Source organism: Chiloscyllium plagiosum, unplaced genomic scaffold (genome assembly GCF_037043375.1).
Source record: "Chiloscyllium plagiosum isolate Xiang-an unplaced genomic scaffold, Cpla_swu_hap1 HiC_scaffold_38, whole genome shotgun sequence".
Lineage (NCBI taxonomy): Eukaryota > Metazoa > Chordata > Chondrichthyes > Orectolobiformes > Hemiscylliidae > Chiloscyllium > Chiloscyllium plagiosum.
This window is the reverse complement of record NW_028270176.1, coordinates 25790554-25817367: the sequence shown is the minus strand read 5'-3', so window position 1 is coordinate 25817367 and position 26814 is coordinate 25790554. Positions and strand designations below refer to the sequence as shown.

General features: G+C 51.4%; 2 protein-coding genes across 3 annotated transcripts in view; one reads left to right on the top strand and one right to left on the bottom strand.

Annotated features, from left to right (window-relative positions):
- haus5 (HAUS augmin-like complex, subunit 5) overlaps window positions 1–6703 on the top strand; it is a 32745-nt gene extending 26042 nt beyond the window's left edge. For both annotated transcript variants that reach the window (XM_087981067.1, XM_043683247.2), the window contains exons 16-20: window positions 2469–2614; window positions 3927–4038; window positions 4720–4858; window positions 5408–5540; window positions 6316–6703. In XM_087981067.1, the coding sequence (XP_087837193.1) occupies window positions 2469–2614; window positions 3927–4038; window positions 4720–4858; window positions 5408–5540; window positions 6316–6460 (675 nt within the window). In that variant the 3' untranslated portion in view covers window positions 6461–6703. The remainder of the gene's footprint in view (window positions 1–2468; window positions 2615–3926; window positions 4039–4719; window positions 4859–5407; window positions 5541–6315) is intronic.
- An 8275-nt stretch (window positions 6704–14978) lies between these two features.
- btg3 (BTG anti-proliferation factor 3) lies at window positions 14979–25946 on the bottom strand. The gene is made up of 5 exons (XM_043683255.2): window positions 25811–25946; window positions 21873–22053; window positions 20094–20231; window positions 19290–19485; window positions 14979–16910 (listed from the first exon to the last, which is right to left on the bottom strand). Exons 2-5 carry the CDS (start codon window positions 22043–22045, stop codon window positions 16707–16709), a joined length of 711 nt encoding a protein of 236 aa, XP_043539190.2. The 5' UTR covers window positions 22046–22053; window positions 25811–25946; the 3' UTR covers window positions 14979–16706.
- Between the last annotated feature and the right edge of the window lie 868 nt (window positions 25947–26814).

The following is a 26814-nucleotide window of genomic DNA, read 5'->3' as shown; positions in this document are numbered from 1 at the left end:
TGGATTTGGTGCTTGGCAACGAGCCAGGCCAGCAGGTGTCAGACCTCTCAGTGGGACGGCATTTCGGTGACAGTGACCACAACTGTCTCACCTTTACCGTAGCCATGGAGAGGGATAGGAACAGACAGTCTGGGAAGGTATTTAATTGGGGGAGGGGAAATTATACTGCTATTAGACAGGAGCTGTGAAGTATAAATTGGGAACAATTGTTATGTGGGAATTGCACAACAGAAATGTGGATGATGTTTAAGGAGCGCTTGTACAAATATTGGGTAACTTTGTGCCACTGAGACAGGCAAGGAACAGTAAGGTGAAGGAGCTTTGGATGTCAAGAGCAGAGGAGTTTCTCATCAAAAGGAAGAAGGAAGCTTACTTGAGGTTGAGGAAGCAAGAATCTGGCACAGATTTAGAGGATTACAGGGTAGCTAGGAAAGAACTCAAGAATGGACTGAGGAGAGCTCAGAGGCGGCGTGAAAAAGCCTTGGCAGGGAGGATTAGGGAAAACCCAAAGGCGTTCTACATGCACATGAGGAGTAAGAGAATGATCAGAGAGAGGGTGGGGCTGATGAGGGATAGTGGAGGGAACTTGTGCCTGGAGTCTGAAGAAGTAGGGGAGGCCCTAAATGAGTTTTGTTTGCTTCAGTATTCACGAGAGAGAGGGATCTCGTTGATAGTGAGAGCTCTGTGGACCCGGTGGATAGGCTTGAACAGATTGATGCAAAGGTAGTGGACGTGCTGGAAATTCTGGGAAGCATCAAGATCGATAAGTGCCCAGGGTCGGACCAGATATATCCAAGGAATGAGATTGTTGCGCCTCTAACGATGATCTTTGCATCCTCACTCTCCATGGCAGTAGTACTGGCTGATTAGAGGGAAACGAATGTTGTTCCTTTGTTCAAGAAAGGGAATATGGAAATCCCTGGGAATTACAGACCAGTCTTGCATCTGTGGTAAGCAAGGTACTGGAAAGGATTCCGAGTGAAAGGATTTATGACCATTTGGAAAAATGTAGTTTGGTTAAAGATAGTCAGCATGGCTTTGTGAGGGGCAGGTCATGCCTCACCAGCTTTATTGAGATTTTGAGAATGTGACGAGAAAAGTTGACAAAAGGTCAAGCAGTGGATGTGGTGTATTTGGATTTCAGGGAAGGCATTTAATGAGGTTCCCCACGGTAGGCTCATTCAGAAAGTTATGGGATACAGGGAAATTTGGCTGTCTGGATAGAAGGTTGGCTGGCCGAAAGAAGACAGTGAGTGATAGTGGATGGACAGTATTCCGCCTGGAGGTCGGTGATCCCACAGGGATCAGTTCTTGGGCATCTGCTCTTTGTAGTTTTTATAAATGATTTGCAAGAAGAAGTGGGAGGGTGGGTTAGTAAGTTTGCCGATGACACAGCGGTTGGTGGTGTTGTAGATTGTAGCCTGCAACAACCCTTGACACAACGAGACATTGACAGGGTGGAAGAGCTGGGCTGAGAACTGGCAGATCGAGTTCAACCTCGACAAATGCGAAGTGATTCAATTTGCAAGGTCAAATTTGAATGCTGAATATGGGGTTAAAAGCAGGATTATTGGCAGTGTAGAGGAACAGTGGGATCTGGAGTCCACGTACATAGATCCCTCAAAGTTGCCATCCATGTTGATGGGATTTTTAAGAAGGCATATGGTGTTTTGGCTTTCATTAACAGAGGGTGTGAGTTTAAGAGCTGCAGCTCTCTAAAATCCTGGTTAGACCACACTTGGAATATTGTGTCCAGTTCTTACAATGAGGCGACCAGAAGAAGGTAGATACTTTAGAGAGGGTGCAGAGGAGATTTACCAGGATGCTGCCTGGATTGGAAGATTTGTCCTATGAAGAGAGGTTGAATGAGCTAGGGCTCGAGAAGAAGGAAGAGAGGTGACTTGATAGATGTGTACAAGATAATGAAAGGCATAGATAGCCAGAGACATTTTCCCCAGGGCAAAAATGGTTGTCACGAGGGGTCATAATTTTAAGATGATTGTAGAAAGGTATAGGGGAGATGTCAGAGGTGGATTCTTTATACAGAGTGGGGAGTAGAGTCAGATACATTAGGAACATTAAGCGACTGCAGGCCAAGCACATGGATGGCAGTAAATCGAAGGGTGTGTAGGTTAGGTTGATCTTAGATTAAGATGAATGCTTGGCATAATATTGTGGGGCAAAGGGCCTGTACTGTGCTGTACTGTTCTATGTTCTTACTCTGCTGACAAAATCCCCCCACCCCTCTGCCGCCGCCACCACCACTCTCCTTTCCACACCAAAACACACACACTTTTTAAGATGCTCCTTAGTAATCAGTCTCATTGAGCAAGCTTTCTGGTCGCCTGTCCTTGATATTTCATTGTGTCTCAGGCCGGGTGTTCCGGTCCCCTGACTGTGGAGGTATTTTTTATTTTTCAACTTGGTTCAGGGAGCTATATAATCGCAGCCTGCTGCTGTCATTGTAGATTGGCTCCTTCATGAGGCAGAAACTTGGGGTGCAGGAGGATCCTATTCGCTCACTGACCGAGGAGCTCCACAATTCCGTCAGCAGGGAAGTGAACCTCTTCACAGCCGTTTCACTGCCCACCCTGGATCGCCGACTTGTAGGAGAGTGAGTAACGATGACTTGGTTTTTGGGGATTGGGGGGTGGGGGGGTGGTGTACAAAATCCCTCTTAATATTGGGCTCCTCAGGAGTCAAGTGTGATACTGTTTGTTCAGCACCTTCCCCATGTCTAGCTTCACGGTGAGCGCACTCCCCTCTGAGCCAGTACAATCCACGTTTGAGAGCCCACTGTAACGAACGGTACACAAAATTCAAGCTGACAGTTCCCAATCAGTGCTGAGGGAGGGCCGCACTGTCGGAGGGTCAGTGCTGAGGGAGGGCCGCACTGTCGGAGGGCCAGTGCTGAGGGAGGGCCGCACTGTCGGAGGGCCAGTGCTGAGGGAGGGCCGCACTGTCGGAGGGCCAGTGCTGAGGGAGGGCCGCACTGTCGGAGGGCCAGTGCTGAGGGAGGGCCGCACTGTCGGAGGGCCAGTGCTGAGGGAGGGCCGCACTGTCGGAGGGCCAGTGCTGAGGGAGGGCCAGTGCTGAGGGAGGGCCGCACTGTCGGAGGGGCCAGTGCTGAGGGAGGGCCGCACTGTCGGAGGGCCAGTGCTGAGGGAGGGCCAGTGCTGAGGGAGGGCCGCACTGTCGGAGGGGCCAGTGCTGAGGGAGGGCCGCACTGTCGGAGGGCCAGTGCTGAGGGAGGACCGCACTGTCGGAGGGCCAGTGCTGAGGGAGGGCCAGTGCTGAGGGAGGGCCAGTGCTGAGGGAGGGCGGGCCAGTGCTGAGGGAGGGAGGGCCAGTGCTGAGGGAGGGAGGGCCAGTGCTGAGGGAGGGAGGGCCAGTGCTGAGGGAGGGAGGGCCAGTGCTGAGGGAGGGCCAGTGCTGAGGGAGGGCCAGTGCTGAGGGAGGGCCGCGCCGTCGGAGGGCCAGTGCTGCGGGAGAATTTTATTGTGAATCCCATCGTTCTATCAGCAAACCCTGATTCTCTCCTGGTTTTCATATAACGTTATGGTTGATTGACTGTACTTTGTGTGACATTTAATTCTGTAACTTGTAATTCTCTGCCCTTCCAGCCTATTTGACCTTTCATTATACAGGGCATGTATGACATTTTAATCACCTCCTCCAAACTGTACCACCCCTCTCTGATCAACATCGAATTGTATTTGCAACGATACTTGACCAATGGTTCAGATCTTGTTTTCCTCCTACTCCTCCTTTGTTAACTCCCCCATGGTCAATTTAAATGGCTTAGCCATGTGAAGGCTGGTGTAAAGGCGGTGGGCATTGTGACCTGGGCTGTGCGGGATCCTGGATGTGTTATTTCATTACCTGGCTGTGGTTTTGGAGGTTTTGCAGTGTCTTGTTCTCTTCAGGTTCCAGAGGCTTCCTGTCCACAAACTGTCAATCCACAAACTGGACTCTTCATTGAACAATCGTCAATTCTTCCAGGGCCTCAAGAAGAGTATGTATTTCCCGTTCTACAAGGTAATGACAATATGCATTTAGGTAGCACATTGAATGCTGTAAAACGTGCCCAGTGTGTTGCACAGGCGTATCAATTAAGCACTATCTAACACTTAACTCATGAGGGAATGTGTTGTGGACCCAACATTTCAGTCAGAGATTTCGCTTTATAACGAGTGTCTTCGTGAAGAAGAGAGATACAGGGGTGGGGCGGGAGCGACGGGGACAGGAGGGGAAAGATGGGGATGGTGCAGAGAGACAGAGATGGGCACAGGGAGAGAGACTTTAGGGAGAAAATTCCAGAGCTCGATCCCAGGCTGTTAAAGCATGGCCACGACTGACAGAGTAATGGGAATCGGGGAATGCCTGTGGGGGGAGGTTTTTAGAGGTTTATCACCCAATGAGAAGCCAGTGTTAGCTGAGGACGTAACCCGGGGGCAGGGATGAGACCTATAATAGTTGGAACCCCCGCCTGCCCGGATGCATACGCACAGACACGTGCACAGACTCAGGGAGACGAGCAGAGGCACCCATCCCTCAGTGGTGCAGAACTTCACTGAAGCGCAGCGAGAGTCCCTTTGGCCCATCGAGTCTGTGTCCACTCCTTGGAAAAATCAATTCCATTCATTCTCACTTCCCTCCCTTTCCCATTCAGCTATCTCCCTTTGGTATTGTGGAATAACTCTCTGCCTCTCTCCCCAGGCTCCTGAATTCCTGCTGGAGCATGCAGCCAAGATGAAGGTGGAGCGCAGGTCACTGGAAGCAACTCTGCTCCACCAGAGAGACTCTGTGCAGACACTGCAGAGACGAGACAACATCACGCCGGTCACTGATGCAGACGGTAAGGTGGGGGGGGGGGGTGAAGAGTCCACTGTGAGGCTAACAGAGGGGGAGGGGAGACACATTGTGGGATAACCTCATCACAACCCAGAGACACTGTTATAACGCTGCTGGAACTGTGAAATATTTGAGGATTAAAGAGAGATTCCCATTCCTGGCTCAGGTCACTTGAAACCACAAATGCAATGAAGGGCCTTTTTTAGAATTAAGCTCACACTTTAATGAAGGAAACACAAGCAGCCATTTTACATACAGCAAGATCCCACATGCAGCATGAAGCACAGCCACACCATCCGTCAGTTTAAGTTCTCACCTTGCGACAGCGCGGCGCTCCCTCGGCGCTGAGCCTCTGTCGGCGCGGCGCTCCCTCGGCGCTGAGCCTCTGTCGGCGCGGCGCTCCCTCGGCGCTGAGCCTCTGTCGGCGCGGCGCTCCCTCGGCGCTGAGCCTCTGTCGGCGCGGCGCTCCCTCGGCGCTGAGCCTCTGTCGGCGCGGCGCTCCCTCGGCGCTGAGCCTAGTAACTTATGTCTCTTTCTGCTCTTCCCTTCCCAGCTCTGATTGAGCGCATCCTCTTGCAGAGCTCTGAATGTGACCAGAATACCATTTCAAACATTCACAAACTCTTGAATCAGTGCATTCAAGCCACTGAGTTTACCACTGAACTGAGGAACGATGTCCAGGACTGGTAAGTGACCTGATGTACCTGATACCTGCTGATGATGTTACTCGGTAACGTAGTGGCCTGTGGTTGGTTAGCTCAGTTGGCTGGATGGCTGATTCATGATAGAGTAACGCCAACAGCATGGATTAAATTCCTGCATCAGCTCAGGTTACCATGAAGAACTCTCCTTCTCAATCTCTCCACCCTGCTGAGGCGTGGTGACCCTCGGGTTAAACCACCTGCAGTCATCCCTCTCTAATGTGACAGCAGCCCCATGGGCTGATAAGATGATGCAGACTTTACCTTTATCGAGTCCCAGTCCAGGGCTAGATGGCCAACAAGGGTTTGTGTGGGTGAGCCAACTAAACAGGTTGGTCCCAGCCCTGTATATCCCTGCCCTTCCTAGGAGCAGGAGCGAGCCCTGATCTGCTGTGCGATGGGGAGAATGAAATTGGAGCTTTTGCTGGCTGCCACATGCTGATAAAATGTGCCAGTCACCACGAGAATACGGACAGCCTGTTGAGGGCTAAGGCTAGGGAGAGGGCGGGTCAGCTGGTTTGCTTCCAATCAGAACTGGCAGCATGGGTTCCGATGCCCTTTCCTATTGAGATGTCATTGGGAGGGCAGGGGGTATTCGAGGTGGGAGGTTTGACCCCCACTATAACTAAACTCCAGCTGAAATTGGAGAACGGGTGGGCTGGGCAACATTTGATTTCACTGTGGGGGTCAGTCAGTGAGAGGCTGTGGTTGGGCAGGGATCAAGGACACCGTGTATTTGACTGTGTGTGTGTGTTTCCAGGTGGGAGCAGCCGGCCCAGTTTCTCGTTCCCTGGGTTAAGCAGCACGGACACAATGTGCAAGGCTGGATTCACAAGTGGAGCGAGCTGGTCCACAGGGGCCTGATGCAAGCGTGGGGAGACCCTACTGTGAGGAAGCCCTGCTGAAGGGATGGTGCCAAACCCCCTGAGTGACCCATGCCCCATTCGACTAATCCTGAAGTGGACCAAAGCATCTAGGCTCTCCTACCCCGTCTGCTCCCGGATTTCCAACTCTCAGCTGCTGTGTCGAACAGACAAAATCATCTTGTGACTGATCTGACTTGGACCACCTGTACTCACTCGGAGGATATCTGATCAGCTAACTGCATGAATTTGGTTTTAGATTGGAAATAAAGGCAATGATTTGGAGCATAGTTTCCTGAATGACATTGATCACTTCCTGTTTACGCAACTGTATCTGTGGGGCGGTGAGTACATGTTAAACCACGGGGATACCTTATTGTAGATCTAGGGGCTAGGCCAACCCGTTTCGGAATGTGTCAGTGGGAGTCTCACAGGTGTCGGAGAACACAACACGGTCACGTCTTTGGTAGCATTTGGAGCGAAAGGTCCAGGCTGAGGTGCACACTAGCCATCTCAGTGCATTTCACATTGCAGAGGAAGTGCCGCACTGTCGGAGGGTCAGTGCTGAGGGAGTGCTGCACTGTCGGAGGGTCAGTGCTGAGGGAGCACCGCACTGTCGGAGGGTCAGTGCTGAGGGAGCGCCGCACTGTCGGAGGGTCAGTGCCGAGGGAGCGCCGCGCTGTCGGAGGGTCAGTGCCCAGGGTGCGCCGCACTGTCGTAGGGTCAGTGCCGAGGGAGCGCCGTGCTGTCGGAGGGTTAGTGCTGAGGGAGCACCGCACTGTCGTAGGGTCAGTGCTGAGGGAGCACCGCACTGTCGTAGGGTCAGTGCCGAGGGAGCGCCGTGCTGTCGGAGAGTCAGTGCTGAGGGAGGGTCGCACTGTCGGTGGGTCAGTGCCGAGGGAGCGCCGTGCTGTCGGAGGGTTAGTGCTGAGGGAGGGTCGCACTGTCCGAGGGTCAGTGCTGAGGGAGCCTGCACTGCTGGAGGGTCAATGGTAATATATTTCAAAGTCAGGATTGTGAGGTCCTCTGTGGGGAAAATGCTGATGGTGGTGTTCCCATGTACAGAGGGACCTCGATTATCCAAAAGACACGGACGGGTATATTTCATTCAGTTTGATTTGAATTTTCTATAATCGAATGTCAGATAACATAGTTTAGCAGAGCATCTGGGCCTTGTAATCTTGCTGGATAATCCAATATTTGGATAATTAAATGCTGGATAATTGAGGTTCCTCTGTATCTGCTGCCCTCCTTGATGGAAGTGGTTGTGAGTTTGGAAGGTGCAGTCTGAGGAGCTTTTGGAGAGTTGCTGCAGTGCATTCCCCCCCCTCCCCCCCAATCCCCTCTCCCTGTACCCCCCCGCCAGCCCTCCAAACCCTCCATGTTTTAACCCGAGTGACCATCATCCTCGGCCAGAGTCAGGCTGCTTTTCTGATTTAAAGGTTTTAGCTTGATAGGTACTGTTTGGGTGACTCCAGGCTCCCTCACCTTTCATTGAGCACACCTCTTTGTTTCCCTGAGAACATTCCCGTCAACCCTCGAGCAAGTAGGTCAATCAGATAAGTACTAGTAACCAAGAGCAGTGAGGTTTCCAGTCACAGGGTTGTCGGTGCGTACTTTGTTTCCAGTAACTAAGTCGTAGATGTTACTACATGACTTCAATAGTTGCTCAATCACTGACAGCAGCTGGCCTCCGTACCCTCGATAGCAAATTGTGGGATTACATCACCCTCAGAGTGCCACGCTGCAAGAACAATTGATCTAAATCTGCACACTTTTTAACACATACAATAATAAGCTTCAAATGCCATGTTAATTCAGTCTAAACTGAAAAAAAATCATGGATTCATTAACTGAGACTAAATTTATGCTTGTGACTGGTTGCAATGTTAATGCAGTGATTTTGTTAATTATTACAGTGAATACAATGTACATATGGACTGAAAGTGATCAGGTTCAAGTGAAATATAACCATCCATGTGGGGAGAGGGGGATTAAAATGGGCGAGATAATTAAGGGTGCTGGGAGTGGGGGTGGGAGTGGAATTAGACTGGTGGGATATTAAAGGATGCTGGGAGAGTGGGATTAGACTGAATAGGGGATTAAAGGTTGTGGGGAGTGAGGTTAGTTTGAGTAGGATATTTATGGGTGTAGGGAAGTGAATGGGCGTATGAGATTTAACTGGGAGGGATTAAAGGGTACAGGGTGTGAGGGGGAGAGTGGGATTAGACTGGGTGGGATATTATAGGGTGAGGGGAGAGTGGGATTGAAGGCTGTTGGTGGTGTATTTGAGACTCAGATTAGTGTGGGTGGGATACTTAAGGGTTCAGGGAAGTGAAGGGGAATCTGGGATGAGACTGGGTGGGATACTGGGGAGTGAGGAAGAGGAGGTGGTGGTTGAAATTGGCCAAAGCCTAAATCAGCCCGTTCCTCCTCAGTGCAGAGGGACTCCCTGGGAATTTGAAGCGTCCATTCCACTCCATGCTGAACCACACTCAAGCTGCACCGAGACTTGGTCGCCCTTGAGGGCAGTATGACAGGTATGGTCACTGTCTGAGCTGCACCTGATGGCAGGATACTGAGAGTGTAACTCTGGGGAACAGTATTCTTCATCAGATACATGACAGTATCCTTGGCACCTATCCCCAGCAGCCGAGTGTAGGTAAAGGAGTAGATGTCACCATTGACGACAGTGAAGTCCCCAGTCAAAGGTCGAGAGGCACATTCTTTGTTCACAATGACCAAATTGTAGATAAGGTTTTGTTTCCCTTTTGGGTTCACTTTATCAGACACCTTGGCGTGGAAAATCAAGCCTGGTGCATCTGGAAATGAAAGTTATGAGGGCGCGAGAGACGAAGAAGAACACAAGCTACAATTATAGCAACGACCTGCACTCCCTTAGTGCCTGTATTGGCATGATCCGGCCCCAGGCAGTGGATGTGCCAATCCAGCAGGCTGTTTTGTCCTGGATGATGGAAAGCTGCTTGAGTGTTGTTGGAGCTGCACCCATGGTGTACATGCTTTGGGGAGTCAGGTGGGGAGTTACTTTCTGCAGGATTCCTAACATCTGACCTGCTCTTGTAGTTAGACCTGACCTGTGTCTATGTGACTGGTCCAGTTCAGTGACCGGTCAGTGGTACCACTCAGGAATCAGTGATGGTGATCCTATTGAACTTCAAGGGATGATGGTTAGATTCTGTCTTGCTGGAGATGATCATTGCTTGGCATTTGTGAGGCACGGTATTAATTCACCATATTCTCCAAACTAAGATCATAGTTTGTTGGACAGCAGAGATGCAGTTGTCTGATTGACCTTTTGGAGGTTTGGGCAACCAACATGGCCGACCACAACACCAGTGATAGGTCACTTGCAGCAAGCTCACAAGACCCTCCAAACCAGGAGCTGAGGGTGCACTGCATCAATCACATTGTCTCTCCCAAAGATCACACTCTCTGTTCCAAAGAGCTAATCATTCAAAACCAGCCCTCCTGGGAGTGATATGTTGCTCGTAGAACTGCAAAGCGACAGCTCTACCGGGAGACTCGAATTTGACAGGACATTCCCAGGAGGACGGCGGACTTTTCCAGGATGTCTTCCCAGCAGAGGGGACGCTATGGTGTGCAGTTCTGGAGTCTACATCATCGGATGGAGGTGATTGCACTGGGCAGGGTGCAGAGGAGAATTTACCAAGATGTTACCTGGGGCTGGAGAGTTCCCTTTTTAAAGAGAGATGGGACAGACTGCAGTTATTTTCCTTGGAGCAGAGGAGATTGAGATGTATAGTATCTGGGCTGGAAATGGCTCGAAACAATTCCCCCTTGGTGGAGGGATCAGTGACTGGAGCAGTTGGGGGTGGGGGGGACATAAATTTAAGGGAATGGGCAGGAGGCTTAGAGAGGAGGTGAGATAAAGCGTTGTCATGCAGAGGCTGGTGGAAATCTGGAACTTGGTGCTTGTTAGGGTTAATAAGAGGTAGAAACGCGCAACTTTTAATAAATAATGAGATGTGCACCTATCGCGCCCAGGCGTAGAAGGCTAAGGGTCAAATGCTGGAAATGGGATTAATCCAGAGAGGCTGTTTTTCCAGACCAACGTAGACTGGCCCTGACTCTAAGCCAACCAGCTCTTGGGAATCACTGGTTAGTGACTGAGTAAAAATGAAGAAAGTCACTGACAAATGACAGTGAAAGAGAGGAGGGTTATAAAGGCCAGATCTGGAAAATTTCAGTACATCTTTGCAGCGTTGGCACCTGTTTTCCCAAATCCTCAACTTGAGCGCTCAGTGCATCCACCTTTTTACTTTTATTAATGATCCCTGATGAAGAAAGAGCTGGTGCCTGAAGCCTTGACCCTCCTGCTCATGGATGCTGCCTGACCTGCTGTGCTTTTGCAGCACCGCACTCTCGACTTTTATTAATGGCATCATTAGTATCGTGGACAGGTATCTGAGACTGTTTCCAAACGAAGCCTGTGGGTCCTGTACAGGAGATGCACGGACAGAAAGAGGACCCTTGGCAGCAGTGCAGCACTCCCTCTGCGCTGACCCTCCGACAGTGCGGCGCCCCCTCTGCGCTGACCCTCCGACAGTGCGGCGCCCCCTCTGCGCTGACCCTCCGACAGTGCGGCGCCCCCTCTGCGCTGACCCTCCGACAGTGCGGCGCCCCCTCTGCGCTGACCCTCCGACAGTGCGGCGCCCCCTCTGCGCTGACCCTCCGACAGTGCGGCGCCCCCTCTGCGCTGACCCTCCGACAGTGCGGCGCCCCCTCTGCGCTGACCCTCCGACAGTGCGGCGCCCCCTCTGCGCTGACCCTCCGACAGTGCGGCGCCCCCTCTGCGCTGACCCTCCGACAGTGCGGCGCCCCCTCTGCGCTGACCCTCCGACAGTGCGGCGCCCCCTCTGCGCTGACCCTCCGACAGTGCGGCGCCCCCTCTGCGCTGACCCTCCGACAGTGCGGCGCCCCCTCTGCGCTGACCCTCCGACAGTGCGGCGCCCCCTCTGCGCTGACCCTCCGACAGTGCGGCGCCCCCTCTGCGCTGACCCTCCGACAGTGCGGCGCCCCCTCTGCGCTGACCCTCCGACAGTGCGGCGCCCCCTCTGCGCTGACCCTCCGACAGTGCGGCGCTCCCTCTGCGCTGACCCTCCCTCTGTGCTGCAAAATGCACTCAGCTCACTGCTTGCTTGCAGCTGAATCCTGTCCTCTCCACATCTTTTAGCAAATGACTTTATCAAATCCAGATTCTGATATTGATCCCTGACATTCTTACATAAGTCACTGCCAATGACTGCCACTGTCCATGCTGCCATTCCCAAACATCTGTCTGTCTCTCCCTTCCTCAGTGAATGACTTGGAGATGCCGGTGTTGGACTGAGGTGTACAAAGTTAAAAATCGCACAACACCAGGCTATAGTCCAACAGATTTAAGTGAAAGCACTAGCTTTCGGAGCGCCGCTGACAACCACCTGATGAAGGAGCAGCGCTCCCAAAGCTAGTGCTTCCAGTTAAACTTGTTGGACTATATCCTAGTGTTGTGTAATTTTTAACTTCCTCAGTGAAGGTTGTAGTTCAGGAAGTGGGCATCGGAATGGATTCACAACACAAATGGATCTGTAACAATCTCAGAGTCCAATTGGAACATGGTTTCTGAGCAGCACTGCACTGAGCTCACCTTCTGTCCATCAGTTCAACTTGACCCATTCCACTCCTCCACCTTTCCTCTGTTGCTCAGAAAAGAATTGTTCTTCTCCTGCTGATCCAGTTGGGCTAGTCAGGCTAGGAACAGAGAGCGAGTGCAGCTGAACATGTGGCTTCAGATATATGAATCATTCGGATACTTTCTGGGAAGGTGGGACCTGTACTAGGAGGATGGGTTGCATCTGAACTGGAGGGCCACCAATATCCTGGGTGGGAGGTTTGCTGGAGCACTTTGGGAGGGTTTAGTTTGGCATGGAGATGGGAACCGGAGCTACGGATCAGAGGCTGGTGAATGGGCAGATACAGCGTGCAGAGAGTCTGTGAGGAAGCATAGACAGTTGATAGGGCAAAGTTGAAGTCACTGTGATGGGTTGAAGTTGTCTATTTTAACGCAAGAAGTGTCAGGACTAAGGTGTCCCAGAGGTGTTCTCTGAAATGTTCTGCAAGTAGGCAGCCTGTCTCTACTTGCGGAACGTTTCAGAGAACACCTCTGGGACACCCGGACCAACCAACCCAACCACCCCATGGCTCAACACTTCAACTCCACCAAGGACATGCAGGTCCTTGGACTCCTCCATCGCCAGACCATAGCAACATGACAGTTGGAGGAAGAGCGCCTCATCTTCCGCCTAGGAACCCTCCAACCACAAGGGATGAATGCAGATTTCTCCAGTTTCCTCATTTCCCTTCCCCCCACCTTGTCTCAGTCAAATCCCTCGAACTCAGTACCGCCTTCCTAACCTGCAATCTTCTTCTTGACCTCTCCGCCCCCACCCCCACTCCAGCCTATTACCCTCACCTTGACCTCCTTCCACCTATCGCATTTCCAACGCCCCTCCCCCAAGTCCCTCCTCCCTACCTTTTATCTTAGCCTGCTGGACACACTTTCCTCATTCCTGAAGAAGGGCTCATGCCCGAAACGTCAATTCTCCTGCTCCTTGGATGCTGCCTGACCTGCTGCGCTTTTCCAGCAACACATTTTCAGCTCTGATCTCCAGCATCTGCAGTCCTCACTTTCTCAACAAAGAGATGACAACCCAGTTAAACAAATACTTTGGATCGGACTTCACTAAGGAAGACAAATGATCTACAGGAAATGCTGGGGACACAAGGTCAAGCATGAAGGAGATCCTTATCAGTCAGGAAATGGTATTGGGGAAATTGATGGGATTAAAAGCTGATACATCCCCAGGGCCCTCTGTATCCCAGAGTACTTAAGGAAGTGGCCCTAGAAATAGCAATACATTGGTGATCCTTTTCCAGCATTCTGTCGACTCTGGAAGAGTTCCAATGGACTGAAGGGGAGCTAATATAACTCCAGTCTTTAAAAAAAAAGAAGAGGGAGAGAAAAAATGGGCAACTATGGGCCGGTTAGCCTGACACCGGTGGTGGGGAAAATGCTGGAGTCAATCATTCAGGACATAATCACAGAATATTTGGAAAACAGTGACAGAATCAGTCCCACTCGGCATGGATTCACTAAAGGGAAAATCGTGCTTGACACTAAGCTGGGTGGCAGCGTGTGCTGTGAGGAGGATGCTAAGAGGCTGTAGGATGACTTGGGCAGACTGACTGAGTAGGCAAATACTTGGCAAATGCAATATAATGTGGGTAAATGTGAGCAAAGTAGATTATTATCTGAACGGTGGCAGTTTAGGAATAGGTGAGGTGTCACAGTGGAACAGTTGCTGAAGGATGGCATGGAGGTGCAGCAGGCAGAGAGGAAATCTAAGGGCATGCTGGCCTCCATAGCGAGAGGATTGGAGTATGGATGTCTTGCTGCAGTTATACACTGCCTTGGTGAGACCACACCCTGAGTATCATGTGTAGTTTTGTTCTCCTGGTCTGAGGAACGACATTCCTACTATTGAGTGAGTCCAACGAAGGTTCACCAGACTGATCCCAGGATTGGCAAGTCTGACATGAGGAAAGACTGGAGTGACTGGGCTCATGCTCGCTGGAATTTCAAAGGATATGGGAGATCTCAAAATCCTGATGGGACTGGACAGGCTAGATGTGGGAAGAATGTTCCCGGTGTTGGGGGAAGTCCAGAATTAGGGGTCACAGTTTAAGAATAAGGGGTAAAAATTCAGGACTGAGATGAGGAATGTTTTCACTCAAGAGTTGTGAATCTGTGGAATTCTCTCCCATAGGAAGATGCTGGGGCCAGATGGATTCAGGAGGGAGCTGGAGCAGCTAAAGAGATCAAGGGGTATGGAGAGAGAGTGTGGGAATGGGATACTGAGATTGCAAGATCAGCCAGGATCCTATTGAATGGTGGGGCAGATTCGAAGGGCCAAATGGCCTACTCCTGCATCTATTTTCTATGTTATTGATCCCTCCATTAAACGGAAAAGTTTCTTACCACCTATCCTATCCATGCCTCTCAATTTTACACATCGCAACTATGCGCCCTCCCCCACAGTTTTCTCTGCTCTAAAGAAAGCCCCCTCCCCTCCCCAGACAGTGACCACAATTTCACTGTGACAATCCCCCAATCCCTCACTGCCAATCAACCGAGAAACACATCCAATGGGAAATCGCTCATTATTCCAAACATTTACAAAGAAAAACATAGCCACGGCTGATTTTGGGATAAATGTGTTTGGGGGAACCAAAAGGCAGTAGGTTAATTTGTTAGAGAGTTTTGAGAAGATTTGTAGCTCAGGTTGAAGTTCTGGATGTAGGTTTGCTCGCTGAGCTGGAAGGTTAGTTTTCTCATTGCTCTGCTATTCTTCTGGCGAGTGGTGTGTTAAGGGGAGGTTTGTATTTAAGACATTTTGGGTAGTACTTGTTTTCTTAGGTATTCATGCAGGAAGTACATGAATTTTAACAAAACAGAACAAACAGGGTGAGTGAGATGATGACAGCAACCCAGCAATTATTTATTCAATTCACAATTGGGAACACAAATGTACAGTCAATAAATATCAAGTTTCATTATAAAAACACTCCCATTCACAAATTGGAACAGTAACACTTTTCAAGTCTGCTGTCATTATTCTGATTTCTGTAAAAGATCGAGAGACAAGGAAGGGGGTTGGAGGTGTGGAAAGTGGGTCTGTGCCAGGGGGTTAACTCCCACTCCCCCAGCCCCTGGGGAGCTTGTATCCCTGGGTCAGAAGCACCAGACGTGTTCCGGAGATGAATGGAATATTCAGGAGAATCCAAGCTGCCAGGATTGTTAGGAAGGTGTATGGTGTGTTGGCTTTCATGGACAGGGGGATTGAGTTTAAGAGCCGCAAGGTTATGCTGCAGCTCTATGGAGCCATGGTTAGACCACAATTGGAATATTGTGTCCAGTTCTGGTCACCTCATTATGAGGAGGGATGTGGAAGCTTTAGAGAGGGTGCAGAGGAGATTTACCAGGATGCTGCCTGGACTGGAGGGCATGTCTTATGAAGAAAGGTTGAGGGAGTGAGAGCGTTTCTCACTGGAGCGGAAAAGGACGAGAGATGACTTGATAGGGGTGTACAAGTTGTTGAGGCATAGAGAGCCAGAGACATTTTCCTATCGTGGAGATGTCTATCACAGGGGCAGAGGACATAATTTTAAAGGTGATTAGAGGAACATTTCAGGAAGATGTTGGAGCTAGGTTCTTTACACAGAGTGGCATGGTAGTTGAGTCAGATGCATTAGGGACATTTAAGCATCTCTTGACTAGACACACTGATGATAGTACAATGAAGGGTATGTAGGTTAGTATGATCTTAGAGTAGGATAAAAAGGTTGGCACAACATAGAGGGCTGAAGGGCCTGTACTGTGCTGTTCTACGTTCTATCTCTTCAGCAGGGGGGTAGAGGAGGGAGATCCTTACCTAGCCTGGGTGGGAGAGACACCAACAACTATTCACACATGGAGGGGGAGCAGCAGCTTAAAATAAATCCCAGAGTCCAGACTTTATTCCTCAACACCCCTCCCCCCTAATGAGAAAAGTTCTCCAAAACAAAAAAAAGGATATTTTTTAAATTGCCAAATAAATATTGCCGAACACATTATTTCATTGCCAGTTTCTGACCCCACAGGCTACAGTCTGTTCCACCCCCAGTACCTTTTGGGCTATTCAGCAATGGCAGGCATCATATTTTAGTTTGTTTTAAAAACCCGAGTGGGGCTCAAATTTCAACATGAATGAGCAATGAGGGGTCAGGAAAAATACCGATATTACATACTCCACAAGCCCAACGGGACATTAATTTAAACAGGTACACAGGATCACAGCTATTCCGTATTTGGTGAAAAACCTGAGCTTCTAGATTTATGACAGACACTGTCTCCATGCCAGAGAAAATATACACAGCCCCACAGGAGCAGTAGTGTGGATCTCATACTCACATATACAGGCAGAGTGACCTTTCTGCACACACACTCACTCTCAGTCTCACACACATACACACACACAGGCAGTGTGACCCTTTCTCCTCCTCCTCCTCTCTAACACACTGTCTCTCACACACTGAGACACACACACACACACGTACAATTCTCTTCCTTGCAGACTGCCTGTGCGAACGGACACAGTTCTGTCCAGCACAGCAGCCTCAGTACAAGCTAAGGGACGTATTCGATCTCTTTCTCCGGACTGGATTCCTGTCATTTGTACCGTTTGCCAAACTTCGAGCGTTGTGTCTGTCCCTGAGACAGGAGGAAGCCGGGGGGAGGTCTCAGGACCTTGTCCAGCCTTGGCATCAAGTAGTAGCTGACCAAGGGCACGGGCTGGTAGAAGGTAGCGTACTGGACCAGCTTGTGAGGATACTGGGGCCACACTGCAGCAGACTGGTATAAACCTCCGGGCACCTGGGAGGAAGAAAAGGGACAGTCAGAGGAATCAAACCAACAAGCCCCAATCTGGCCTGCAGACTGGACAGAATCTGCATTTCCATAGCACCTCCCATCACCTCCATGTTCCCCAAAACACATCGGCAAGCTCCCCCGAGCATTAGTTCTTTAGTGTTATTGGTCGAGGGGCAAACTTTGGCGTCAAGACCCAGAGAAAGCTCTCAGAACAAACAGTGGCCGAGAGATCTTTTATACCCCTCATCAGCGCAGTGCTCTGACTCAGCACGGACCCTCCGGCAACCTTCAACTGGCTGCATCAAATTCACACACATTACACTGTTATTGTAGGGGCTGGAGGGGGTTAGAGAGATAGAGTCATAGAGATGTACAGCACGGAAACAGACCCTTCGGTCCAACCCGTCCATGCCGACCGGATATCCCAACCCAATCTAGTCCCACCTGCCAGCACCCGGCCCATATCCCCCCAAACCCTTCCTATTCATATACCCATCCAGATGCCTCTTAAATGTTGTAATTGTACCAGCCTCTACCACATCCTCTGGCAGCTCATTCCATACACGTACCACCCTCTGTGTGAAAACGTTGCCCCTTAGGTCTCTTTTATATCTTTCCCCTCTCACCCTAAACCTATGCCCTCTAGTTCTGGACTCCCCAACCCCAGGGAAAAGACTTGGTCTATTTATCCTATCCATGCCCCTCATAATTTTGTAAATCTCTATAAGGTCACCCCTCAGCCTCCGACGCTCCAGGGAAAACAGCCCCAGTCTATTCAGCCTCTCCCTGTAGCTCAAATCCTCCAACCCTGGCAACATCCTTGTAAATCTTTTCTGAGCCCTTTCAAGTTTCACAACATCTTTCCGATAGGAAGGAGACCAGAATTGCACGCAATATTCCAACAGTGGCCTAACCAATGTCCTGTACAGCTGCAACATGACCTCCCAACTCCTGTACTCAATACTCTGACCAATAAAGGAAAGCATACCAAACGCCTTCTTCACTATCCTATCTACCTGTGACTCCACTTTCAAGGAGCTATGAACCTGCACTCCAAGGTCTCTTTGTTCAGCAACACTCTCTAGGACCTTACCATTAAGTGTATAAGTCCTGCTAAGATTTGCTTTCCCAAAATGCAGCACCTCGCATTTATCTGAATTAAACTCCATCTGCCACTTCTCAGCCCATTGGCCCATCTGGTCAAGATCCTGTTGTAATCTGAGGTAACCCTCTTCGCTGTCCACCACACCTCCAACTTTGGTGTCATCTGCAAACTTACTAATTGTACCTCTTATGCTCACATCCAAATCATTTATGTAAATTACATAAAGTAGAGGGCCCAGCACCGATCCTTGTGGCACTCCACTGGTCACAGGCCTCCAGTCTGAAAAACAACCCTCCACCACCACCCTCTGTCTTCTACCTTTGAGCCAGTTCTGTATCCAAATGGCTAGTTCTCCTTTTATTCCATGAGATCTAACCTTGCTAATCAGTGTCCGATGGGGAACCTTGTCAAACACCTTACTGCAGTCCATATAGATCACATCTACTACTCTGCCCTCATCAATCTTCTTTGTTACTTCATCAAAAAACTCAATCAAGTTTGTGAGACATGATTTCCCACGCACAAAGCCATGTTGACTATCCCGAATCAGTCCTTGCCTTTCCAAATACATGTACATCCTGTCCCTCAGGATTCCCTCCAACAACTTGCCCATCACCGAGGTCAGGCTCACCGGTCTATAGTTCCCTGGCTTGTCTTTACCACCCTTCTTAAACAGTGGCACCATGTTTGCCAACCTCCAGTCTTCCAGCACCTCACCTGTGACTATCGATGATACAAAGATAGGGAGGGGTGTAGGGGCTGGAGGGGGTTACAGAGATAGGGAGGGGGTGTAGGGGCTGGAGGGGTGACAGAGATAGGGAGGGGTGTTCGGGCTTACAGAGGTAGGGAGAGGGTGCGGGGGCTGGAGGGGGTTACAGAGATAAAGAGGGTGTGTAGGGACTGGAGGGGGGTAGAGATAGGGAAGGGTGTGGGGGGATGGAGGGGGTGACAGAGAGATAGGGAGGGGGTTTGGGGCTGGAGGATGTGACAGAGAGGTGGAGGGGTGTAGGGGGGACAGAGGGGGTGACAGACAGACAGTCAGGGAGGGGTGTGGAGTGGGTAGCCTTTCGGTGTGAGGTGGGATGTGTGAAGCTGGGTTTGTGTTGGAATGTCCCACGTGATGTCCCTGACACTGGGTACCTCCCCTGAAAAATGTGTTGCTGGAAAAGTGCAGCAGGTCAGGCAGCATCAAAGGAGCAGGAGAATCGAAGTTTCGGGCATAAGCCCTTCCTTCAGGAATGGGTACCTCCTCCCTCCGCGCCCCCCATTCCCTTTACCTTGGTGGCAGCCTCTGCTGTCGTATTGATTGGTTGCTCTTTGATGTGGTCCTCCTCATCCGAGGATGTGTCGGTGTGGTAGTCGGACGTACTGCACTCGGAACTCCCAGCTTCGTGCTCAGAGTCTAAAGACGACACTCTCCTGGATTCCTGCTTAAACTGGGCCACGGTGAAGGGCTGACAGCTCTCTCCAGACCTGCAGGGATTCAGAATTACACAGTCCCTTAACTCCAGGCTCTGTCCCTAACCACACACCCTCCTTACCCCAGCTACAGCTTCCACAGACACAGGGGAAGGCCATTCAGCCCTCTTAGCCTGTGCTGGTTCTGTCAAAGAGCTCCCCACTTCACCCCCTTGTGAATATTCCCCCTTCCAGTGGAACCTGTTCCCTTCCAGGCAGTGTCCCAGATACAACAACAACTGGCACCCTCCAAATACACATTCTCCCTGTGGCTCATTTCCTGATTCTCTCCAACCCGGTGTCCCTCCAGTGACTGACCCTCCTGTCCCCAGAGATGGTGTCTCTGCCTGATCGAAACTGCCACCCCACCCTGGGGGATTCAGTCTCCTCCTTAACCTTCCCAGCTCCCTGTCCCTCACCCCGAGAGGGTATGAGTCAGTGGCTGAGGGCTGGAGATTGTGGGGAAGCAGGAAAGGGGAGGGTTATCCGAATCAGCCACAATCTCACTGAATGCTGGAGCAGACTCAATGGGCTGAATGGCCTGTTGCTGTTCCCAAATCGTGTTGCCCAGAGTGGGACTCTGGGCTGAGTTGCTCTGCCCCAGCCCTAGGCTGGCTTCTCACCTGCAGCACACCTCGCTGGGGTCGATCCACAACGTGATCTCCTTGGGGAGTCTCAGCTGGTTATACTCCAGGCCACAGTCTTCACAAGCAAGCAGCAACGACGGGTCGGTTTTCTGTTTCTTGTTAATCCGAATGCACCTGCCCAGAGACAGAGAGGGGAACACAATCAAGGAATACCAAGGATGCCATGGGAAATCTGCTCAGTCTGTTTCCAAATTCATAGGAACTCCTACTGTCCCATCACCCCACACACCCCCTCCGGCCCCTTAACCCCTCCCTATTTCTGTCACCCCCTCCAGCCCCTACACCTCCTCCCTATTTCTATAACCCCCTACACCCCCTCCCGCCCCTACACCCCCTCCCTATTTCTATAACCCCCTCCCGCCCCTACACCCCCTCCCTATTTCTATAACCCCCTCCAGCCCCTACACCTCCTCCCTATTTCTATAACCCCCTCCAGCCCCTACACCCCCTCCCTATTTCTATAACCCCCTCCAGCCCCTACACCTCCTCCCTATTTCTATAACCCCCTCCGGCCCCTACGCCCCCTCCCTATCTCTGGCCTCTCGTGCTTGTCGAATTCCATCGCACCTTCGGCTGCCTGGAGGTCCCCCGAATTTGCCCCTAAACCTCTCCACCATCTCTCATCCTCCTCTCTAAGTATGTCCCTTAAAAGCTGAGCTCCTTTGCTTGATCAGGCTCTTGGGTGATGACCTCGTGAGGTTTGAGGAACAAGTTCTGGCTCCCATAGAGCACAAAGACAGTTTTGCGGCAACGCCAAAGGCGCTAGAGAAATGCAGGCCATTGTTGTTTGAGCTGTTGCTTGTATTGAAGGGTTCTGGCCACCGGATGGCGCCAGAACTGAGCGCATCGGTTTGAACCTTGAGAAACACCGCCCTCAGATGGGCAGAGTCCGCCATTGCAGGGGGACCTTGGCTCAATACTGGCAGCTCAAAAACCTGCATTTCTCTAGCGCCTTTCGCTGCCTCAGTACGTCCCAGAGCGCTTACGTTAAGTATAACGGAGAAAAAGCAGCCAATTTATTCACAGCAAGCTCCCACAGCGTTATTACGACCGAGGTCTTGTTTCTGTGTAAAGTTTTTGTTGAGATAAATACCCGTCCCAGGACATGGGGAGGTGGGTTGGTGGGGGACTGCACCGACTGCCCTCCTCCGAGGGCCTGTGGGTTCTATGCCACCCACCTGAGGTGGTAAATGGAAGTTTGAATTTAATGTCTAACCTGAAAGATGCCCCAGTCTCCCCACAATAGTACCCGCCTGGCCCCCCTTTCCCCAAATTCTGACAGGACTAGACAGGGTAAGCGCAGGAAGAATGTTCCCAGTTACTGGAGAGTCCTGAATCCGGAATCATGGTCTAAGGATACAGGCTGGGACTGAGATGAGGAATAACGTCTTCTCCCAGCGAGTGTGGAATTCTCTGCCCTAGAAAGGTTTGAGAAAGAATTAGAGAAAGTTCTTAGGGCTAAAGGGATCGAAGGGTGTGGGGGGAGACATGGGATTGAGGGACTGAGCTGAGTGATCAGATTGAATGTTGGAGCAGGGTTGAGGGGCTGAATGGCCTCCTCCTATTTCCTGTGTTTCAATGGCTCCTTCCCACTGACGGTCCCTCCCTGTAATAACTGCACAGAGATAGAGAGAAGGAGGATGTGGGTGAGGATGAAGAGAGGAGCAGGGAACACCAGCAGGGAGCAGAGGGGCCGAACGGCCTGACCCTGTGCTGTCCCATCTGAGATGCCGGGCAGAGGTGGTGATTGGTTACCTGTACGCTTGGCCCTTGCTGGGATTGGTTGGGTACCAGTGGCCCTGGTATTTCTGGCGCAGCACAGTGGTCAGTCTCTCCCCAAACTCCTTGACCTTGTCCTGGGCCAGGTCACTCCGCCGGATCACCAGGCTGACCAGAAAGATCACAGCGGCTCTGATCTCCTCCTCCATCCTCCGACCTAGGGACCCGAGAGAGGGGGAAAGAGGGTCAAAATCAACTGCTACTACGGGACAGATAGGACAGGCTACCACAGATATCCAGCTGCCTCCCTTTTAGAAACATAAGGCACAGGCCATTCAGCCCATCTAGCCTGCTCCACCATTCAACCTGATCCCTTCCCCACTTTCTCCCCCATTGATCCCTTTAGCCCTGAGAACGATATCCAACTCCTTCTCAAACATTGGCCTGAACCACTTTCTGTGTCAGAGACTTCCACAGGATCCCCCCCACTCTCTGAGCAGAGATGACATATCTCCTGCTCTCATTCCTACCCTGTATCCTTAGACTGTGACCCCCCCCTTCCCCCAGTTCCACCCACCCCCTGGTCATCAGGAATGTCCTTGCCTGTGGTTACCCTGTCTAATCCTGTTGGAATTTTACAAGTTTCTGGAAGATTGCCCTCAGTCTTCTAAACCCCAGGGAATATATTCCTAACCGTTTCAGTCTCCCTTCATCCTGCCATCCCAGGATGGAGCCCTGGGAAACCTGCACTCTCTCCATCACCAGACGATCCTTCCTCAAACTGCACACACACTCCAGGGGTGGTCTCACCAAGGCTCCTGTACAATCTGCTTGCAAATTGAGAATGATGAGGACCACTGAGCTATTGGACTACAGCAGGCATCACCACCTGACAGGCTCATTACGTTGCATCTACACTCCACCTGTTTAAGCCCCTAGTGGATGGCAGCCTGTGCACAGTTCTGGTCTCTGTACTATCGAAAATATAACTGCAGGAGGCACCGGAGAGGACGCACAGGACTTTTAGCAGGGAATTTCGACAGAAATGTCAGAGTTGACCAATCAAGAAAGGGTTGACACTCTGGGAATCTCCCCTCCTGAAGACCGAATGCTAATGGGTTCCCTCGCTGAGAAGACCAATTCCCGCGTGGGCAGGGAGACCAGAACGAGGGGACATTAGTAGAAAACAATCCCATATCAATCCAATGGGGAATTCGGGAGAAGTCCCGGGGGGAGGGAAAGAGTATGTGAGATGTGCTCCCACAGGGAGTGGGGAATGTGGGACTCGCTCCCACGGGGGGTGGGGGGAAAGAGAGAACGTGGGGCTCACTCTCCCACAGGGAGTTGGGATATTGTGGGACTAACTCCCACAAGGCATTCGATATGGGAGCAGAATGAGGCCATTTGGCCCATTGATTCTGCTCCGCCATTCCATCCTGGCTGATGTGATTCCCAACCCCATTCTCCTGCCTTCTCCCCATGACCCTTAGTCCCCCTCCCACTTACTGATCAAGAACCCAGCTCAACTCGGTCTTAAACACACACAGTGACTTGGCCTCCATAGCCCTCTGTAGCGATGAGTCCCACCGATTCCCCAACTTCCATTCTATAGGGTCGGCCCTTCACTCTGAGGCTGTGCCCTCAGGTCCCAGTCCCTCCTACTCATCTTCTCCACATCCACGTCTCCTAGTATTAGAGTCATAGAGATGTACAGCACAGAAACAGACCCTTCAGTCCAACCTGTCCATGCCGACCAGATATCCCAACCCAATCTAGTCCCTCCTGCCAGCACCCGGCCCATATCCCTCCAAACCCTTCCTATTCATATACCCATCCAGATGCCTCTTAAATGTTGTAATTGTACCAGCCTCCACCACATCCTCTGGCAGCTCATTCCATACACGTACCACCCTCTGTGTGAAAAAGTTGCCCGTTAGGTCTCTTTTATATCTTTCCCCTCTCACCCTAAACCTATGCCCCTCTAGTTCTGGACACTCCGACCCCAGGGAAAATACTTTGTCTATTTACCCTATCAATGTCCCTCATAATTTTATAAACCTCTAAGGTCACCCCTTAGCCTCCGACGCTCCAGGGAAAACAGCCCCAGCCTGTTCAACCTCTCCCTATCTATTCTGTAAGTCTTAATTGGATTCCCCCTTATCCTTATAAACGTTACCAGGGTTGGCATGGTGGCCCAGTGGTTAGCACTGCTGCCTCACAGCGCCAGGGACCTGGGTTCGATTCCAGCCTCGGGTGACTGTCTGTGTGGAGTTTGCACATTCTCCCCGTGTCTGCATAGATTTCCCCTGGTTTCCTCCCACATTCCAAAGATGTGCAGGTTAGGGTGGATTGGCCATCTTAAATCACCCCATAGTGTTCAGGGATTAGGTGCATTAGGCAGGGATAAACGTAGGGTAAGGAGACGGGTCTGGACGGGGTATCTTCAGAGGGTCAGTGTGGACTTGTTGGGCCGAAGGGCCTGTTTCCACACTGTCGGGATTCTGTGATACAGGGTCCTGTGCTGATCCCAGGGATGAAGGGAGCATTCTCATGAACCGACTGTGGACCCTCTCCAACGCCCCCAGGTGCTCCCTTAGATACAGGGCCCCAACACTGCTCACAATACCCCAAACACAGTCTGACCAGAAGCTTCTACACCCTCAGCAGTATATCCCTCTCTCTGAACACATGGAGCCCCTTAGTCAGCTCTCAAGTGGGTCAGGCGTTTATTTTACAGGCTCACGCTCAAGGCTAGAGTCATAGAGGCCCTTCGGCCCAATGTGTTCATGCTGGCTATCGAGAAACGACCTACTTGAATCCCATTTCCCAGCCCTACAGCCTGTCAATGGGCAACAGAGGACCCTGAGACCGCTGGTTGGAAATGTAGAAAAACAGTACGCCATTCGGCCCATCAATCCTCCTCCACCATTCAACTTGATCATCCAGCATAGTCTCCCTTTGATCCCATTAACCCGAAAAACTAAATCTTGGAAACACCCAACATTTGGGTCTTGATTGCTCTGGGGCAGAGAGTCCCTCAGACCCCCCCCCCCCCCCACCTCTCTGGGTGAAGTTGTTTCTCCTCAGTCCTACCCCTTATCCTTAGACTGTCCCTCCTTCAGTGTAGCCCCCTCCACCCTCACCCCCCTGCCCCGTGTCCCTCCCTCCCTCAGTGTAACCCCCTCCACCCTCACGCCCCCCGCCCCATGTCCCTCCCTCCCTCCCTCAGTGTAGCCCCCCTCCACCCTCATCCCCTGCCCCATGCTCCTCCCTCCCTCCCTGTAGTTCCTCTCCCCCCCCCTCCTTCCTGTGACACATTGGGGGGGGGGGGGTTATCACAGCTGAACTTGTGGTGATAGCAATCCCTGATCATGACACCAAATAAACACACGCCCCCCCCGGGGTGAAGCAACGATTAGCGGGAAATTAACACACACGCCACACACTTCCAGATGAATTTCCCTGAATTATTGCAGAAACTGTAACTTTCCCTAGTCGAGGGCTGGACATATATCTGCACCCCCCCCCCCCCCCCCCAACTCCAGCTAAATAAAACTGACACCACTACCCCCGCCAACACTCAATCTCACAGAATTAACTCAGAAAAACTATAAACATCTCCCTTCACCCCCCCCCCCCCATCTCGCCTCAACCAAACACAAATAAAAGCAACCCCTACAGAAGGGGGGGGGGGGTCAGGCATGCGTGCCAAACTGCTTTCTTAAAAAGTATATATATTATTTCAACACCACTGTATTCCCCCCCCCGAACTAACAATTACTGACTCGTCCCTTAACATCTCCCAATGTCAAGATAATTCCATCTGACTTGATTAATTCACTCGAGGAAAAAGTTATTGGTTTAAAAGTAAGAAAAATACTGAAGAGTAGTTTTCAAAACTTAAAAAAAGAAATTAGAAATTCTAGCTCCTTAATTGAAGGGAAAGGCATTGACAGAGACACAGACCCACTTACAAGTGTCACAGCTCACCACCAAGAAATACCGAGGTTTAAAGTTGTTGGAAGTTTTAATTGCCTTTTCTTTCAAGTGCAGGTTTCTCCCGGGGCGCCCTGGGTTCACTAACTCACTTTGCAACGTGACTGAGGGTTTCTGTAAGTTACCACCGACTTACATCAGGAAAAGGAATGATTCAGTTTCTGTGTCGCCCACCCAGCTGGGGCGTCCCCGGGGCCACGTCACTGACCATATAAGGTATGGGCTTCCGCCCGCCCTTCTCAAAGCCTGCAGCCCCAGGGTGAGAGGCGGCACCTGCATTTCTCTAGCGCCTCTCGCCGCGACGGGGGCGCTCACTCTCTTCGAGTGCCGCCGCTCTCACTCACGGAGGCAGGCTCAGCGCCCAATCTGCGCACAGCAAGATCCCGCAGACTGCAATGTGACCATGAATCATTCCCCACTGATGCCCCGTGAGGCAACAACAGACTGGTCCCTTTTTCTCTTGTCAAACTGGTGCAATGGGATCTTCATGTTCGCCACTGAGGCCAGTTGAGGTGTTATGTAAACACAATTGATAGTGAGGCACTCTCTCAGCACTGACCCTCCAACAGTGCCCACTCCCTCAGCACTGACCCTCCGACAGTGCCCACTCCCTCAGCACTGACCCTCCGACAGTGCGGCGCTCCCTCAGCACTGACCCTCCGACAGTGCGGCACTCCCTCAGCACTGACCCTCCAACAGTGCCCACTCCCTCAGCACTGACCCTCCAACAGTGCCCACTCCCTCAGCACTGACTCTCCGACAGTGCGGCACTCCTTCAGCACTGACCCTCCAACAGTGCCCACTCCCTCAGCACTGACCCTCCGACAGTGAGGCACTCCCTCAGCACTGACCCTCCGACAGTGCGGCACTCCCTCAGCACTGACCCTCCAACAGTGCCCACTCCCTCAGCACTGACCCTCCAACAGTGCCCACTCCCTCAGCACTGACTCTCCGACAGTGCGGCACTCCTTCAGCACTGACC